This window comes from Erinaceus europaeus, chromosome 6 (genome assembly GCF_950295315.1).
Source record: "Erinaceus europaeus chromosome 6, mEriEur2.1, whole genome shotgun sequence".
Lineage (NCBI taxonomy): Eukaryota > Metazoa > Chordata > Mammalia > Eulipotyphla > Erinaceidae > Erinaceus > Erinaceus europaeus.
In genome coordinates this window covers 40,056,380-40,073,457 of record NC_080167.1, presented here as the reverse complement: position 1 = coordinate 40,073,457, position 17,078 = coordinate 40,056,380, and the positions used below count along the sequence as shown (strand labels likewise).

Genomic DNA, 17,078 nt, shown 5'->3' with positions numbered 1-17,078 from the left:
ACAGCACCAAAGCTTTCTCTAAGGTAGGTGTAGGATTTGAACCGAGGTTATGCACATGGCAAATAAGTGTACTATCTAACTGAACTATTCTGTCACCCCCAAATGTTTTCTTAAATGACTTTCTGTTTTTTAAATATGTATTTTATTATTGAATAGAAACAGAAATCGAGTGGGGAGGGGAGATAGAGAGGAAGGGAGACAGAGAGATACCTGCAGCCCTGGTTCACCACTTTGAAGCTTTCTCCCTGCATGTGGGGACCAAGGGATTGAACCTGAGTCCTTGCACACTGTAGTGTGTGTGCTTAGCCGGGTATGCCACCAGCCTGGCCCCTTTAAATGCCTTTCTTCATCAAGATCTGATGAGCTGAAAGTAGCAATAGTAAAAAAACAAAGTGCCATTTAGACAGACACCTGTAGCACTGCTTCACCACTTGCAAAACTCCCCCCACCCCCAGCAGGTGGGGACCAGGCGTTCCAACCCAGGTCCTTGCACATTGTAACACATGCACTCAACCAGGCACGCCACCACTATGCTCCAATTATGTGCTTATTGCATGCCAAGCACTATGCAAGATACTAGGGATTCATTCAGTTGTGAACAAGATGGCAATGTTCTATATTGTGAGAAATTTGTAAGTTTAAGGAAGGATGCAGAAAATGAGCAATAGTGATGTATCTTGATAAGTGCGAAAATCACAAGTGGTTCTCAACTGGGAGCAGTCTCCACCCCCCACTCCCCAGGAGACATGTGGCAATGCCTGGAGACATTTTTGGTTATTGGTACTTGGGGGAAGGATGTGTGCTACTGGCATTTAGTAGGCAGAGGCTAGATAGAGATGGTCCTAAGTATGCTAAATTGTGCAGGATAGCCCCCTCCCCAACAATAACTAGGTATTCCAAAATGTCAACCAAAACAAATGATCCCATCCTGCTGTCCAGACCACCCAACAGACTGAAAATGTCCTCTGGAGGCCTTGACACTTTGCAAGGCTGTAATTGATCACTGAGGATGCTCAAGGACACAAATGAAACAAAACAAGTAACAACAGAAAACCATACCTCTCGTTGTAAGAGGCATTTCAGACCTAGCTATGGGAGATCAGGAGATTGGGGATGTTCTAGAAACAGTGACTTGTAAACTAAGAGCTGAAGGGAGAAGGTAAAAAATGTCCAGAAAATAAAGTAGGGAAGGTTAACATGGGTTATACAAAGATTCAAAGCTTAAAGACAGCACAGGATAGTTAGGGGGAATTAACAGCCATGACCATTACTTTTTGAAGGAATATTTTATGTCCAAGCTTCTACAGGGAAACCGATATACATTATAAATGCTGTTGTGAGGCCTGGCAATGGCTCGCCTTATGTAGCGCACTCTTTACCATGCACAAGGACCCAGGTTCAAACTCCCATTCCCACTTGTAAGGGGGGAACCTTCACTTGGTGAAGCAGTGCTGCAGGTGTCTTACTATCTCTCTCCTGCTTTTAATCTCCCCTTTAACTCTCAATTTCTCTCTGTTCTCTCAATAAAAGAAGAAAAGGGAAAAACGGTCCCAGTGATAACCTTGATGGCAAAAACAACCAAAATAAACATAACAAAATGCAATGCTCATTCACTATATTCACTCGATCCTATTAAGTGATATGTTATTTTTATTTTACACATGAGGGCACAGAAAAATTAAATAGTCTGCCCTAGGCTGTATCATAGTGAATGGTGGATCTAGAACTTGATCTAGGTCTACAAGTTCTAAGAATAAAGTAGGCTTCACCTAGAAACTTCACTTCTTTGCCAAGCCAGTAGTGGTTGACTCTGTTGGAGGACAAGGTGTAAGAATATTACAAAGTGCTGCAGTGAATAGAGATAGGTGACTGGGTAGGATATGTGTCTTGTCATAGTCACAGGCTAGAATCTAGCTCTGGCAGCACATGAAAGGCACCACGGCAACAGATGAACCTTTGGTAAAACAAAAGACAGGAAACACATTAGGATAGACCTCAGCAGCCTGTGAAGGAGTTTGCACATTGCCTTAAAGGCAGTGGAGCATCACTGAAGGATTCTGAACTAAAGAGTTACATGATGAAATTTGCCTTTTATAAAGATCACTTTTAAAAACAAATCACTTTCTGGCTGCAATATGATGAATGAAGGGGAGGAAGGAAGAAAAAGATTACTGTAATTCATAGACCAAATGGAGCATATAGAACACTTTACAAAAGTGATAGGGAAGGTGGAATTCAAGAAAACTCAATTTGATATGCATTTTATGTGAAAGTTCCACATGAGAGAAAGAAGGGAAGCCAGAGCACCACTCTGCTACCCATACTGCCACGGATTGTTCTGGGAACTTCAACCATATCAATCTTCAAGCCATGTGCTGTATACATGCCAAGTTGTTTCCCTGGCTGTGCAAGAAGACTTGAGAAACAGAAATTTGCACTGGGTGACTGGTTGGAAACCAGGCATGAGAAAGAGAGGATGACATCCAGGTTTCCGGTCAGGGATGTTAGTGGACAAAAGAGCCTTTCAGTAAGCAGAAAATACAGAGTCACAGACTCACTATAATGAGTTCAGCCATGGATTGTAAAAATTCATATTTGAATGAAAATGGAAGAAGATCAGCATGGTGACAAGGGATAAAGAGATGAAGACTGAAGAACCAGAGGCAGGAGTGAGAATATTAAGTAGATCTAACTAGGTTAGAGAGAGGGGTAAAAGCTCTGCTGGAGAGAGTTGTTCCAGAAATCAGACCTCACAGATACTTGAGTCCATGTAGGAGTCACTTATGGGAGTGGTATATATTAGAATTAAGGAAGTAAAATAGTGTTGTGACTAAAGTGTTACATGTGTTAACATGGGAGCTGAAAACTTTAAGGACAATGACAGAAGATGAAGTCAAGGATGCTATAGATGGAACATCATTATCTTCTCAAAATTCAAGTGTTGAAATGTAACTTCCAATGTGATGACATTTGTAAGTGTGACTTTTGGTTGGGAAATAATGAGGTCACAAAGGCAGCATCTAAAGATGGGTGGTGGCTCAGGTGGTAGAGTGCACATGCTATCATATGAGGACCCAGGTTCAATGGTAGTTTTGCTAAAACAGCCTAAGTGGACAAAGACTGGAAGGGAAGGGCTAAGTAATTATCTTACAAATCTAAGTACATGATGAATGATTTTCCATTGTTAAGAGCTCAATAATGTCTTCAAGAAGAAGTATTTATATTGATTAGGAGTAGGAAGAGGAGAGACAATGACCTCAAAGTGTAGTAGTAATTGAACACAGATGCTCAAGCAAAGACAAGGAAGTGACAGTAGGAAGTGATGTGAATGCAGACCTCCACCATAGCTAGCTGAGATGAAGGGAGTGGTAAGGGACTTCACTGGAATGCTCTTGAGTGTCTTGGTATCATAAGGGTAGGAGGAGTTCAGCACACATGAAGGAAAAGAAGTGTTTAAGGAAATGAAGTCAGAATTCAGTCAGAACTGAACTTCAGTTTTAGATGGCACAGAGACATGTTATGAAAATGGTGCTGGGAGTCGGGCGGTGGCGCAGCGGGTTAAGTGCACATGGCGCAAAGCGCAAGGACTGGCTTAAAGATCCTAGTTCAAGCCCCCAGCTCCACACTTGCGGAGGAGTCACTTCACAAACGGTGAAGCAGGTCTGCAGGTGTCTGTCTTTCTCTCCCCCTCTCTGTCATCCCCTCCTCTCTCCATTTCTCTCTGTTCTATCCAACAATGACGACATCAGTAACCACAACAATGCTAAACAACAAAGGCAACTAAAGGGAAAATAAAAAAGTAAATATTTAAAAAAAAAGAAAATGGTGCCAAATGACCTGGTAAGAGTTAAATATTAATTGCATGTAGGCAAATGAACGTAGCAATGACTAAGAGAAGGCTGAAGGCTGAAGGTTTAAGCATAAGGGTGAACATCCTATCTTAAATATTAATGAAACAGTAATGCTTAGATCAATGGTGAACATGGTGATGATTGAAAGATTCTCTATCTGTATTGTATAGTGGTAGTAATCACTAATTAAATGTGGTTATTAAGCACTTAAAGATAGCAATATCTAGAAAAAATATGTAGCGTAACTTTAACAAACTAAGATGTAACCTCCAAGTATACCAAAGAATGAATAGCAACCCAGTATTTTGAAGGGCCTAAGAACATGTTTGATCCTTGTGCTGACTATTACTGTTATTGGAGGCTGGGAGATGGTGCAGCTGGTTGAGTACACATGTTACAATATACAAGGACCTGCATTCAAGACCTCAGTACCTACCTGCTGGGGGGAAGCCTCACAAGTAGTGAAGCAGTAGTGCTGCAGATATCTCTCTTTGTCCCTTTTCTTTCTCAATTTCTCTCTGTCTCTATCCAATAGATTTAAAGGAAAAAAAAACACAGTCAAACAAACAAACAAAACCATTACTGTTCTAGGCCAGGGTCACATGTACCCATAAATTATGGACAACTATATACCTCAGAGTAAGTACTGAATAGCCTGCTGTGACTAGACTTCCACTTAGTAAACTCAGTAAGAAAGTAGAAAGACCTGGAAGAGACACTATAAAGTATCTAATATAATATTTACTACAAAGGACTTTCCCAACTACACAAAAGAAAGTATATATCAACTAAAGGACAATTATTGTCTCTATGACAACCTCTATTATAATCATCAAACAAGTAAAACACAGTATAACTTCAAGTTAACTTGGATCCCACTTAAACCCTAGATCTTTTTATTTATTTATAAAAAGGAAACACTGACAAAATAGGATAAGAGGGGCACATAATTCCCACCACCAAAACTCTGTATTCTATCCCCTCCCATGATAGCTTTCCTGTTCTTTGACCCTCAGAGAGTATGGACCCAAGGTCATTGTGGGATGCAGAAGGTGGAAGGTCTGGCTTTTGTAATTGCTTCCCCACTGAACATGGGCGTTGACAGGTTGATCCATACTCCCAGCCTGCCTCTCTCTTTCCCTAGTGGGGAGGGTTCTGGGGAATCGGAGCTCCAGGACATATTAGTGGGGTTGTCTGTCCAGGGAAGTCTGGTTTGCATCATGCTAGCATCTGGAACCTGGTAGCTGAAAAGAGAGTTAACATATAAATCCAAACAAATTGTTTATTAATCATGAACCTAAAGGCTGGAATAGTGCAGATGAAAAGTTGGGGGATCCTCCATTTTGTAGATAACTAGTAGTCCTATTTTAGTTATATTCCAAAGAGCCTGTAGCTATACTAGTTTTTTTTTTTCTTTCCCCTGAGCCTGAAATCTGATATGCAAGTGGATCCAAGTTATTGTCTGTGAGATGATGCCATGGTGGTTAAAAAAGACCAGAAAGCTGGATCAGGGGAGAAAGTAGCTCCCAAATATAGGAAAGGTGTATAAATATTATTGACTATAAAACCCTAGATCTATTTCCTCCCTAAATTGAGGCCAAGCCCCATAAACCCAATACCAGTTTGGATGCAACAAATGACACTCAATGATTTAACAATGGGGAGAAAGTCTAAGCTCCTCAGATAAATAAAAGACTACAAAAGCTAGATAAGGGCAAGAGACTAGCTCACTTACTGATGGCTTTTTTCATAAATACCAGGCCACTCAATCTATCATCTGGGACTCTAGTCAAGGAAACCTTGGATTCCTTAGACATGATAAGCCTAGACCTCTAGTAGGTCCCTCCCTCTACCATCACTAGTCACTCCTAACAGGAATGTAATCATAAACCCTCTTGTGGGTCTCTCCAGGACCTTGCCCTCACTATAAAGTAGCAGTGGTGGGGACTGCCCCACTCCCTGAAGGTAGGCTGCGTCAATCTACTCTGCCACTCAAAGAAAACTGGTTCAAGGGGCCAGGCAGTAGCATAGTGGGTTAAGTGCACATGGCACAAAGCACAAGGACCTGCATAAAGATACTAGTTCAAGCCCCCGGCTCCCCACCTACAGGGGGGTCGCTTCACAGGTCTGCAGGTGTCTTTCTCTCCTCCTCTCAGTCTTCCCCTCCTCTCTCGATTTCTCTCTGTCCTATCCAGCAACAATAACAACGGCAACAAAATGGGAAAAAAATGGCCTCCAGAACTGAACCTCTGCCTAAATAAGCCTGGAGGCAAAAAAAAAAAAAAAAAAAAAAAAAAAGAAAGAAAAGAGAGAAAGAAAGAAAACTGGTTCTGAAATGAGTATAGCCTAGAATGTTTCTAGCTCTGATCATGGACTGAGAGCTCAGACTGATAGGGACTCAGAGGATACACAGGCTTCTGTGTTAAATATTAGTAGATATGGGCCCTCAGTCAGATCAATGGAATTAACAGTTAATTGTATTTATATACTTTCTTCAAATTTGGGAGCTACTCACCGCTCTAATTCAGCTTTCTAGCCCTACTCTCAAACTTTACACCATCTCCCCAGATAATATTTTTAGTCTACCTACATGTTAGCTTTCAAGCTGAAGCAAAAATTACTGAAGTCATGAGACCCATGGAACATACTTAAAATACAGTTCCTAGCTTCCTCCCACCCGAAGACCCCTAATTACATCTGTTCTATTCCTACCTTTAGATTCCTGTTTATGACATAATTTGTCCTGCTTTTTTTTTTTTTGTCCTTACTGTCTTTTCAGCTGCCAAGATGCAGCTATGATTCTATCCTAACTTCCCTGAACAGACAACCTTACCAGTGTGTCCTGGAACCTCACCTCTCCAGAGCCCTTCTCCACTAGGGAAAGACAGAAACAGGCTGGGGGTATGGGTCAACCTGCTAATGCCCATGTCCAGCAGAGAAGTGATTACAAAAATGAGAACCGCCACCTTTGCACCCCCTCAAATTTTTTTTGGTCCATACTCCCAGAAGGATAAAGATAGGGGAGTCTCCAGTGGAGGGGTGTGACATAGAACTCTGGTGATGGGAACTATATGAAATTACACCTCTATTACCTTACAATTTTGTAAATAATTACTAAATCACTAATAAAACATTTAAAAACCTGTTACTATTATAGTCATTATTGCTAAATATGTCATTATTCACTTAACCTAAATATGTTATGAAGCAGGCGCTGATAGGATCCACTTGAAAGAAGCCAGATTAATAGCTAAAGATACTATCACATCCCCCTGGAGGTGGGGACCAGGGGCTCAAACCCGGGTCCTTGAGCATTGCAACGTGTGCTCAATCAGGTGCACCACCACCTGGCCCCTGAAAATGTATGTCTTTAAATTCTTTGTTTAGTCTTACATTAAAAAAAAAAAAAGCATGATTGTGGCTATTGAGACTTTCACAGCATTAAGAATTATCAGCAAATAGGGGGTCAGGCAGTAGTGCAGCAGGTTAAGCACACATGGCACAAAGCTCAAGGATCCCAGTTTGAGCCCCTGGCTCTGCACCTGCAGGGGAGTCGCTTCACAGGTGGTGAAGAAGGTCTGCAGGTGTCTGTCTTTCTCTCCCCCTTTCAGTCTTCCCCTCCTCTCTCCATTTCTCTCTGTCCTATCCAACAACAACAACATCAATAACAACAATAATAAAAATAACCACAACAACGATAAAACAACAAGGGCAACAAAAGGAGAAAAAATAGCCTCCAGGAGCAGTGGATACGTGGTGCAGGCACCGAGCCCCAGCAATAACCCTGGAGGCCAAAAAAAAAAAAAAAAATTATCAGCAAATAAAAAGATAAAGTACACAAGTCTCTCAAAGTCTTTTAACACATTTAACCATGATCTCTGAATAGTGATAAGCAAGAGAATTTACGGAGGAATAGGAAGTCTCCAAATGGAATTTTTTTTTTTAATTTAGAAAGGTCATTAATAGATTGCTAGTCACTTTGCATGGAGTGTAGTTGGGGTTAGGGGAGAAGTTACAGAAGAATATGGAACCAAAGAAATACTCAGGGGAGAAAGAAGAGCAATTATGACATGATTCCTTTTAATCTTATTGTACTTGCCTTGGTTTTTTCAAAATTGGCTTCCTCCGTCATTTGCACAGCTTGCTTCACCTGCTCATAAGCACTGGCTTCTCTTTGCTGCACATCTGTTAAGCTGCTCCTCACAGAAACCAGTGCAGACATTAAGTCATCCCTTTCCCTGTCAGCACAAAAAGAACATTCACAACAAGAAATGATCAAATGATCACATATTCTCAAGGCAGGAAGAAAAAGGCATCAACACACATTAGAAGAAGAGTTAGGGTGGGCTGGCTCCGCATATAATGTTACAATGCATCCCAGAGAAAGACCCTCTGTCCTTACTTGGCAAGGGGCAGACAGAGAAGCCAGAAAGGCTGTGAACATTCATGGCAGGACTACATCTGTTTGGGACAATAAGTTATTGTGGAGAGAACTGGCACACTGAGAGCTGCAGCTAAAGACCAGAAAAAAGAAAAGAAAAAGAAATTAGTCAAATAAAAGGTGATTAAAATTAAATTAAAGACAAACAAACAAAAATGTATGTAGAAAAAGTGGTGATTGTACCTCAAAGTAGAAGTCACCATGTTTGGGACTGCTAACATTTTATTTATACTACTAATTATTTTTAAGTTATTCATTCATTATTTTTTAAAAAATATTTATTTATTCCCTTTTTGTTGCCCTTATTGTTTTATTGTTGTAGTTATTATTGTTGTTATTGATGTTATCGTTGTTGGATAGGACAAAGAGAAATGGAGAGAGGATGGGAAGACTGAAAGCGGGAGAGAAAGACAGACACCTGCAGACCTGCGTCACCACCTGTGAAGTGACCCCCCTGCAGGTGGGAAGCTGAGAGCTCGAACTGGGATCCTTACACTGGTCCTTGCGCTTTGTGCCACCTGTGCTTAATCCGCTGCGCTACCACCCAACTCCCCCATTCATTATTTTTATGAGAATCCAGAGCACTGTTTAGCTCTGGCATATGACACTGCTGAGGAGTGAACCTGGAGCCTGGAGTCCCAGGCATACAAGTTCTATGCTCCAACGACTTAGCTATCTATCTACAAGGCCGATCCACTGATTTTCCTCTCATTTACTTGAGCAAATATATGCCCATTCCTTTTTTCTGCCATCACAATCTCCATTTTCCCTCTCTCTCCCTCTCTCTCTCTCTCTCTCTCTCTCTGTCTCTCTCTTTACAGTTAAATCATTTCACTTATTTATAAATACATTTCTTCTTTCCATGGATAGCAGTGCTGAATCCCTCAAACACCCGGGCTATGCATATAATGCTCACAATTTCGCTTAGCTTTATCCTAGAAGGCTTGAACACTGCCTAATGTTATTCCTCCTCAGCAATTCTCAGAAGCATCCAATGCTAAGTTATTTCTTAGGGACAGAGTGAACGAATGCCAAAAATGCTTTGGCATAGAAAATAGCAAGGATACTATATCATAGTTAAATAAAGCCTATAATAAGAGATTCTAGGTTATCTAGAACTTATCTACTGGGTAAAACTGATGAGTAGAAAAAAGCAAAAGTAAGGTGGGAGATGTTATATACAAGCAAATCAAAAAAAATAACCAAAGAAATAGTAATGCTTTTTAAAGTAAAACCTCCATGCTTTGGTAGAGTCAAGTTTTATACTGTGGTTTTGAATTCAGTTGAGGTAACTGCTCACAGATTCTTTTTCATTGCCAAGTTCTAAACTTTGAGAAAGTGCCAACTGTGATTTTTAAAAATTTAACCACTCATCTGTTGTTGGACATCTAGGTTGCTAGAAAACTGAGAAATTTGGCACATGTATCAACAACTGTACTTATTGTAAACCATTAATCTCCCAATAATAAAAAAGAAATTTAGCAAACTTTTTAAGGACTCATAATTTAAAACATTTGTAAACACTTGAGTTTGAATTGCACTCAGGATTAACCAATGACTCCATTAAAAATCTCTTGAGGACAAAATAATTTCAACAATGTTTGGTATTTGGAAAGCAGCCATATTTTAAGAAATATATAACGCTGAACAAAGTTGCAATTATTAGCAGTTTATAAAGCTCTTTTTGTTAAACAAAAAGGCGTAGTTGCTGCAAATACCATAAAATTCACAGAAGCACAGTGAGCTTCATTTTAGAACTTCTTACTCTTTTAAATAGAGAAAAGTAATTTCTGTTCTATAGGAAATGGAAATAGAAAGTATTATTATGAAATATACTCAAGCATAAAGATTTTATGGAAAAGTAGAAAAAATAAAACACACAAGAACAATGTAAACAAAATGAAATTTTATCATTAGATAAAAAAGCATAAAACAGCAAATAAATGTATAAGGAAAATTGATTTTACAGTGGTTATATTGGAAAAAAGCTCTATAAAGCAAAAAAGCTCATGAAAGTGGGCTAGCTTCATTGAAAATATGTAATCCAGCCAGATCTATGGTTTTCCGATAAAATAAATACACAAGGAGGCCAGGCAGTATCACAGTGGGTTAAGCGCACATGGTGCAAAGGACCTGCATAAAGATCCTGGTTAGACCCACAGGCTCCCCACCTGCAGGGGGGTTGCTTCAAGGGCGGTGAAGCAGGTCTGTAGGTGTCTATCTTTCTCTCCCCCTCTCTGTCTTCCCCTCCTCTCTCCATTTCTCTCTGTCCTATCCAACAACAACAATAGCAATGGCAAGAATAACAACAAGGGCAACAAAATGGGAAAAATGGCCTCCAGGAGAAGTGGATTCGTAGTGCAGGCACTGAGCCCCAACAATAATCCTGGAGGCAAAAAAAAAAAAAAAGAAAGAAGAAAGGAAAGAGAATACACACACTTTTTAAGGCGGGGTATGTAGGCAGTGGTTAGGTGGTGGTGCACTTACTTGAGCACACATATTCCCATGCACAACTACCCAAGTTCAAGCTCCCACTTTCTACCTGCAGAGGGTAGGTTTCATGAGCAGTGAAGCAGGTCTGCAGGTATCTGTCTTTCTCTCTCCTTCTCTCTCCCCCCTTCCCTTTCAAGTTCTTTGTCCTGGCAATTAATAAGAGAGAGAGAGGGGGGGGGGAAGCTGCTGGGAGTAGTGAGTTCACAGTGCTGACTACAAGCCCCAGCAATAACCATCGTGAAAAAAAGAAGTCAGCAAGGGTGTTCGTTGTCTACTCATTTTTACTAAGTATTCTAAGACTTATTGAAAAACCATAAAAATTAACAGGACACTACAGTATAAGCATGTTAGCAGATCACAACAGGTTCAAAGTCTAATAAGCCTGGTTTATGAGAGACATGTATTTGATATATTTACTCTCATTTCAGCATATCCTGTTGCTGAAAGTAGTTTGTCACATAATAGATATTCAATTAAATAAAGCCATAAAAGAACAAACAGTTAAATAAAAACCTCTTCTATAGGAGATGGTAAAAAAAGCTATGGTAAGGCTTCCTCTCAATTGTAGTATTTCAGGATTTATATCTTAGAAGACTACTAGAGTTGGAAACCAAAGTGTAGTTAGTTCTAATATTTTTTCAGAATATCCATTCAGCAACTTCAAATTATAGAACCTGAGAAAGTCATCAAAGTTAAAACCAGCCCCAAATTTCTAAGCTCATCACTCAATACTGAAACTATAAAATGATGAAACTAAAAATCAGTATAGCCACTGAATTCACAAGCTCTGATTTGGGTAAGAGAAATATACTATATACTGTGAGGTGCCTTCAGATTATCTTGTTTATCTGTTGTTATTATACCAAACCACTGCTTAATTCCAGCTTATGGTGATGCTGAGGAATGAACCTGGGACCTTTGATGCCTCAGACATGACAGGAATTTTGCATAACCACTATTTGTATTTCCTTAGCCTGGGTGTCAAACCATCTGAGAATTTCATGAGACATGCCTAGAGAGGACTTAAATTTGCAGGAACAATTGATGATTGTCCACTCACATTGCAGAAATCTCAATTCACAAAGCCAGTCTACAGTCTGGCATGATTGAGCCTTTCACTAGGAGATGAATTATATGAAAACACAATGTGAGAGTGAGAAGACATTTCTCCAAATTTTCTTCCATTAAAAACTTTAGAGTATTGCACCAAAGTAAAAATCTCTGGGTAGAGGGTGATGTTCAGCCTCACTGGGGGGTGGGGGTGGGGAAAGGGAAGGACACAGACCTTTGGTGGCGGGAATGGTGTTAATACACACTCCTATTAACTTATAGACTCATAAATCACTATTAAAAAAAAACTTTAGATTTAAAAGAACTATGGGAATGTGGGGATGATCAATACGTTTTTCAAAACATGTAGTATAGCATTAGCCCAGTAAGAGTGATAGATCCAGGTGCAAGAACAGCTGAGGAAGAAATAAAATAAGGACTAGGGATGTCAGTTCTGGGACCAAAAGGAATGGAGTATCTAAAGAACTTAGAGTGACTAACAGACTAAAAAATGCTGAGCAAGTGCCTGAGTATCTTGGTCAAATGTTAAAGAGTGTGTCTGATATAGATATGAGTTTTGTCTTGAAATATGGAGTGCTTAAGAATGACTTTTACTGTATATGACCCAAGTTCAAACCCAGCCCAAACTGCATTGTGATGGGAGCTTCAGTGCTACGGTCTCTTTCACTCTCTCTCTCTTTCTCTGTGTCCCTAACTAGAAATAAAAAAATTTTTAAAATCCACAATATTTACCAGTTGCAATAATTAATAAGCATCACTGACAATTATTATTATCTCTGTATCTAAGAAGAACATCTAGAAGACTGACTATAATATTCCTTGTTCCTCACATACGGGACATTCCTGTCATTGTCTTTCAAAGTCAAGGGTACGGAACATTCCCAATAATAGACCTCAAAATCTCAAACTGAACTAAAGTCCCATTTGCACAAATATAACTTTCCTTTTTGAAAAGCACAATGAAATTTCTCCAAAGCACTATTGGCTAAAGACAGAAATTCATCTTAACTAATATTAGAAGGCATTTTGCTTGTTAAGAAGGAAGAGAGACAGTTGTTGCTCTTACCCACCTCATAACATAAAGGCCTTTGTGAAAGGCTGGAGTTCAGAAACACTATGAGGAGTTCAAATCAACTTTCAAAAACATATCCAACACCATCAGTTGTTAAGTATACTTTCTAAAAAGTCCTTGAGGTCCTAACAAAACATTATAAACATATGGGTGGTCTGGTCTTTCAAGTGGTGCCTGATCCTCTCCTTTCAAAACATCCAAGTTATTCTCATGATATACATTAAACACATGACATGTTAAAGATCAACAAAGGACTTATAGCTGATGTCACAATACTGCATTTATAAGAGAGACCAAGACAATATATTATCACCTTTGGAAAATAACTTTTTTAAAATTCTATGCTAAAGTCATGCAGGAAATAGTATGATACAGTTCACTGAGGGATCAGGCTTCTAATTATGCATAAAAATAGAGGGGGACAGGCTTTTAGTTATATATAAAGTAAGAAATAAAAATTTTAAAAAAATATATTGGCCACTTCTCAAAGTCAGAACTTTTCATTCTTCATTAGTGGAATGGAAAGAAAACAAATACCTTCTTAGGCCAATGGATTCACATAGACAAAGATTTCATAGACAATCAAAGGAGAAATCTGTTATATTGTTAGAAAAGTAGAACATGAGCCAACAATGCACTGACAAAACAGAAAATTGAACTGAGAAGCTTGACTTTTGTTTCAAAAGGCTAAGAGTTGAAATTTAAGATGAAGACAAAGGAATGTATAACTGAGCAAGAATCTACTTACTAAAGGACTACAAGATTACATTATAATTTCCTTTTAAAATATTCTCTTGATGCACAAGGATAATAAAAAATGGGAGGGTATCTATTTTTTATTTGTTAGTGTTTTTTCCTTTTTTCTTTGTAAGTCATTTTTATTACATGCTTCTTATAAAATTAATCACTGATATGATTAGAGTCTTATTTGACACCTATTTTCCATTTCAAAGTCCCCTTCTACCTATTCAGAGGTAACCTCTTTCAAAATCTTCTTCTTTGCATATGTATGAGCCTCAAGTAAATATAAAGTATGATTGTGCATGGGTTTCTAAAAAAAAATACAAGTGATTTCATACCAGAAATAGTTTTCACATCTTGCTTTTTATTGTCAATAAGCATTTCACAGCTTGGTCCCAAATTAGTGGTACAGATTTACTTCACTTCTAAAATGTGCATAAAATTTCATTGTTTATTTGATAGGACAGTAAGAAATTGAGGGGGAAGGAGAAAAAGAGAGAGAGACTGGTAACAGTACTTCACTACTCATGAAGCTTCCTCCTTGCAGGTGGGGACTAGGGGCTTAAACCCTGGTCCTCGCACACTGTAACATTTACACTCAAGTGGATGTGCCACCACTGGGCCCCAGTTATTTTTTTAAATCCTATTACTTTGAATAATAACAGGAGTATCTTCTCATACATTGACATATTCCTCTTGTATTGCTCACTAATCCTAACACACCCCCCTTTCTCTCTCTGTTATTACTGGGGCCGCCAGCTATAGACCAATTTCTCTCCTCTCCGTGTGTTACAAACTCCTTGAGAGGCTGCTTCTGTCACGTATTTCTCCTCTTACAGAGAAATTCCTATCACCTTCCCAAGCTGGTTTCCGCCCAGGAAGATCTACCTGCAAACAAGTCCTGGCCCTCTCAACTTACATTGAAAATGGATTCCAGAAGAATTTAAAGACGGGTGCTGTCTTTGTTGATCTCACAGCAGTCTATGACACGGTCTGGCACCCTGGTCTCCTAGTCAAGATCTCAAGATGTCTGCCTCCATGGGTGGCCAACACTATATCGTTTCTTCTCCAAAACAGAAGATTCCGGGTGCATCTGGGTGACAAGTCTAGCAGATGGAGACTTGCCTCAAGTGGCCTCCCCCAGGGCTCTGTTCTGGCTCCTACGCTATTTAATATTTACATCAATGACCTCCCAGAAACTTCTTCAAGGAAGTTCATCTATGCCGATGACATCTGCTGTGCAACTCAGGCATCCAAGTTCAACATCCTCGAGGAAACACTCATGAAAGACATGTCTCTGATATCTGATTACTGTAAAAAATGGTGACTAATCCCTAGCACTGCAAAAACGGTATGATCTGTTTTCCATCTACACCATGCCTTGGCCTCGCGTGAGCTTAATGTGCAGCTTGACGATACAAGAATCCAGCATGAAGCCCAGCCAGTCTATCTTGGCGTTACTCTCGATTGCACCCTGTCATTCCAAGAACATCTCATAAAAACTGCAGCAAAGGTGGGCGCGAGGAATAACATCATTGCAAGACTGGCCAGCTCCTCATGGGGCGCGAGCGCTTCCACACTACGATCGTCATCTCTGGCATTATGCTATTCCACTGCAGAATACTGTGCCCCAGTATGGTTCTGTAGCCCCCATGTCCACTTGGTCGATTCAAAAGTATATTCCTCCATGAGGATAATTTCTGGAACCATCCATTCCACCCCGGTTTCATGGCTGCCAGTTCTTAGCAACATCGCCCCGCCAGATATTCGTCGGGATGCGGCATCATCTAAGTTCATTTCCCACGTCTACGCTCGACCGGACCTGCCAATATACGCGGATATCTTCGCCCACCCTGTCCAATGCTTGACGTCTCGTCATCCAATCTGGTCCCCTATGCCTACACTGAACTTCTCTGTTCCAGACTCTTGGAAACAGAGTTGGCAGTCAGCTGAAGTAAAGAACAAACACCTCATCACAGACCCCTGCAAGCGTCAACCCGGCTTTGGCCTAGCACGTTATGATTGGGCCCTCCTCAATCGCTATCGAACAGGCCATGGCCAGTGCGCCGCTATGTTCTACCGCTGGGGAGCCAGAGACGACCCAAACTGCCCCTGCGGCTACAGACAGACTATGACCCACATAGTCAATGACTGCCACCTCTCCAGATTCAAAGGAGGTCTCGAAACTTTACATCAGGCTCAACCTGACGCTGTTGACTGGCTACGGAAGAAAGGCAAACGCTAGAAGAACTGGGGTCTCATTGCCAACTTTTCAGGCTGACATCTCCAGATAGACAGAGGAAGAAAGAAACCACAGCACCAGAGAGTTCCCCATTGCAGAGAGGGCTGGCTGAAAACTGTGCTATGAACATGACAAAGTAGTGTCTTCCTAGGTGAGCTAGCCTACTGGCCAACCAATTCATATTTTTTCTCTACTTTGCAACTGGACTGTTTATTCTTTCATTTGCTTCAATTAGATTATTTGTAAAATTTACCTGTTATTATTGAACATTTTATTTCAAGCTCAGGATACTAATAAACCCATGAAAAATTGTTTATATTCTTCTAATACTTTATAGTCTGAATTACATCTGAATCTTTAGAGAATCTTGAATTTGTTTTTGAGAGATGTGGATCTAACCCTTTTTATAAATATAAATACAAATACTTCTCTAAGCTTCAGTTTTCTTAGGTACAAAATAGGTATAATGTTTCACAATTACTTTATGAAAATCAAAAGAAGGTATGCTTTTTAAATTGTGTGGAATATTTATTGACATATAATGTACTTTTAACACACATATGTTGATATGAAAATACATTTAACATAGACTTAATTATCAGGGTTATGTTGAATATATATGGATAATTTTAAAAAGGCATGTAAGAGTTAAATGTTTTTAGCAACAATAACAAAAAATGGGACCACTAGCTCAAATCACAAAAAATTACTGGTCAGACCATTCTGGAAATATTCAAGTTTTTTTTAATGAAACCAATAGTTTAGATATATGTGGGCATCATGGCTATCAGACATTTTGATTGCTTTGGGAATATGGGAGGCACAGAGGGGTTTTTTAATTATAGGTTTTAAAACTAAGGCAGAGACTATTTAAAGTACTATTGATATAAGGATACTCTTTTAACAACCCTCAGAATAACATTATTAATTAGGTACTTTTAGCTCCATTTTTAAAATGGGGAACTTGAGGCATGAGAGGTTAAGAATGTTCATGAGGTTACGCAGTAAGTAGTAGAATCAGCATACTAATCCATACTATGCCATACTATTTGATCTAAATGCTAGTGCTCTGGCCACAAGGCTAAATTACTTCAATAAAATCCCAAGAAGTAGGGGGTCGGGCGGTGGCGCAGTGGGTTAAGCGCATGTGGCGCAAAGCGCAGGAAC

General features: G+C 39.7%; 1 protein-coding gene across 3 annotated transcripts in view; it reads right to left on the bottom strand.

The window, feature by feature from the left end:
* The window catches only part of SDCCAG8 (SHH signaling and ciliogenesis regulator SDCCAG8), a 278,824-nt gene that overhangs the window by 211,979 nt on the left and 49,767 nt on the right, over positions 1 to 17,078 (bottom strand). For all 3 annotated transcript variants that reach the window (XM_060192058.1, XM_016193181.2, XM_060192059.1), the window contains one exon: positions 7,951 to 8,089. In XM_060192058.1, the coding sequence (XP_060048041.1) occupies positions 7,951 to 8,089 (139 nt within the window). The remainder of the gene's footprint in view (positions 1 to 7,950; positions 8,090 to 17,078) is intronic.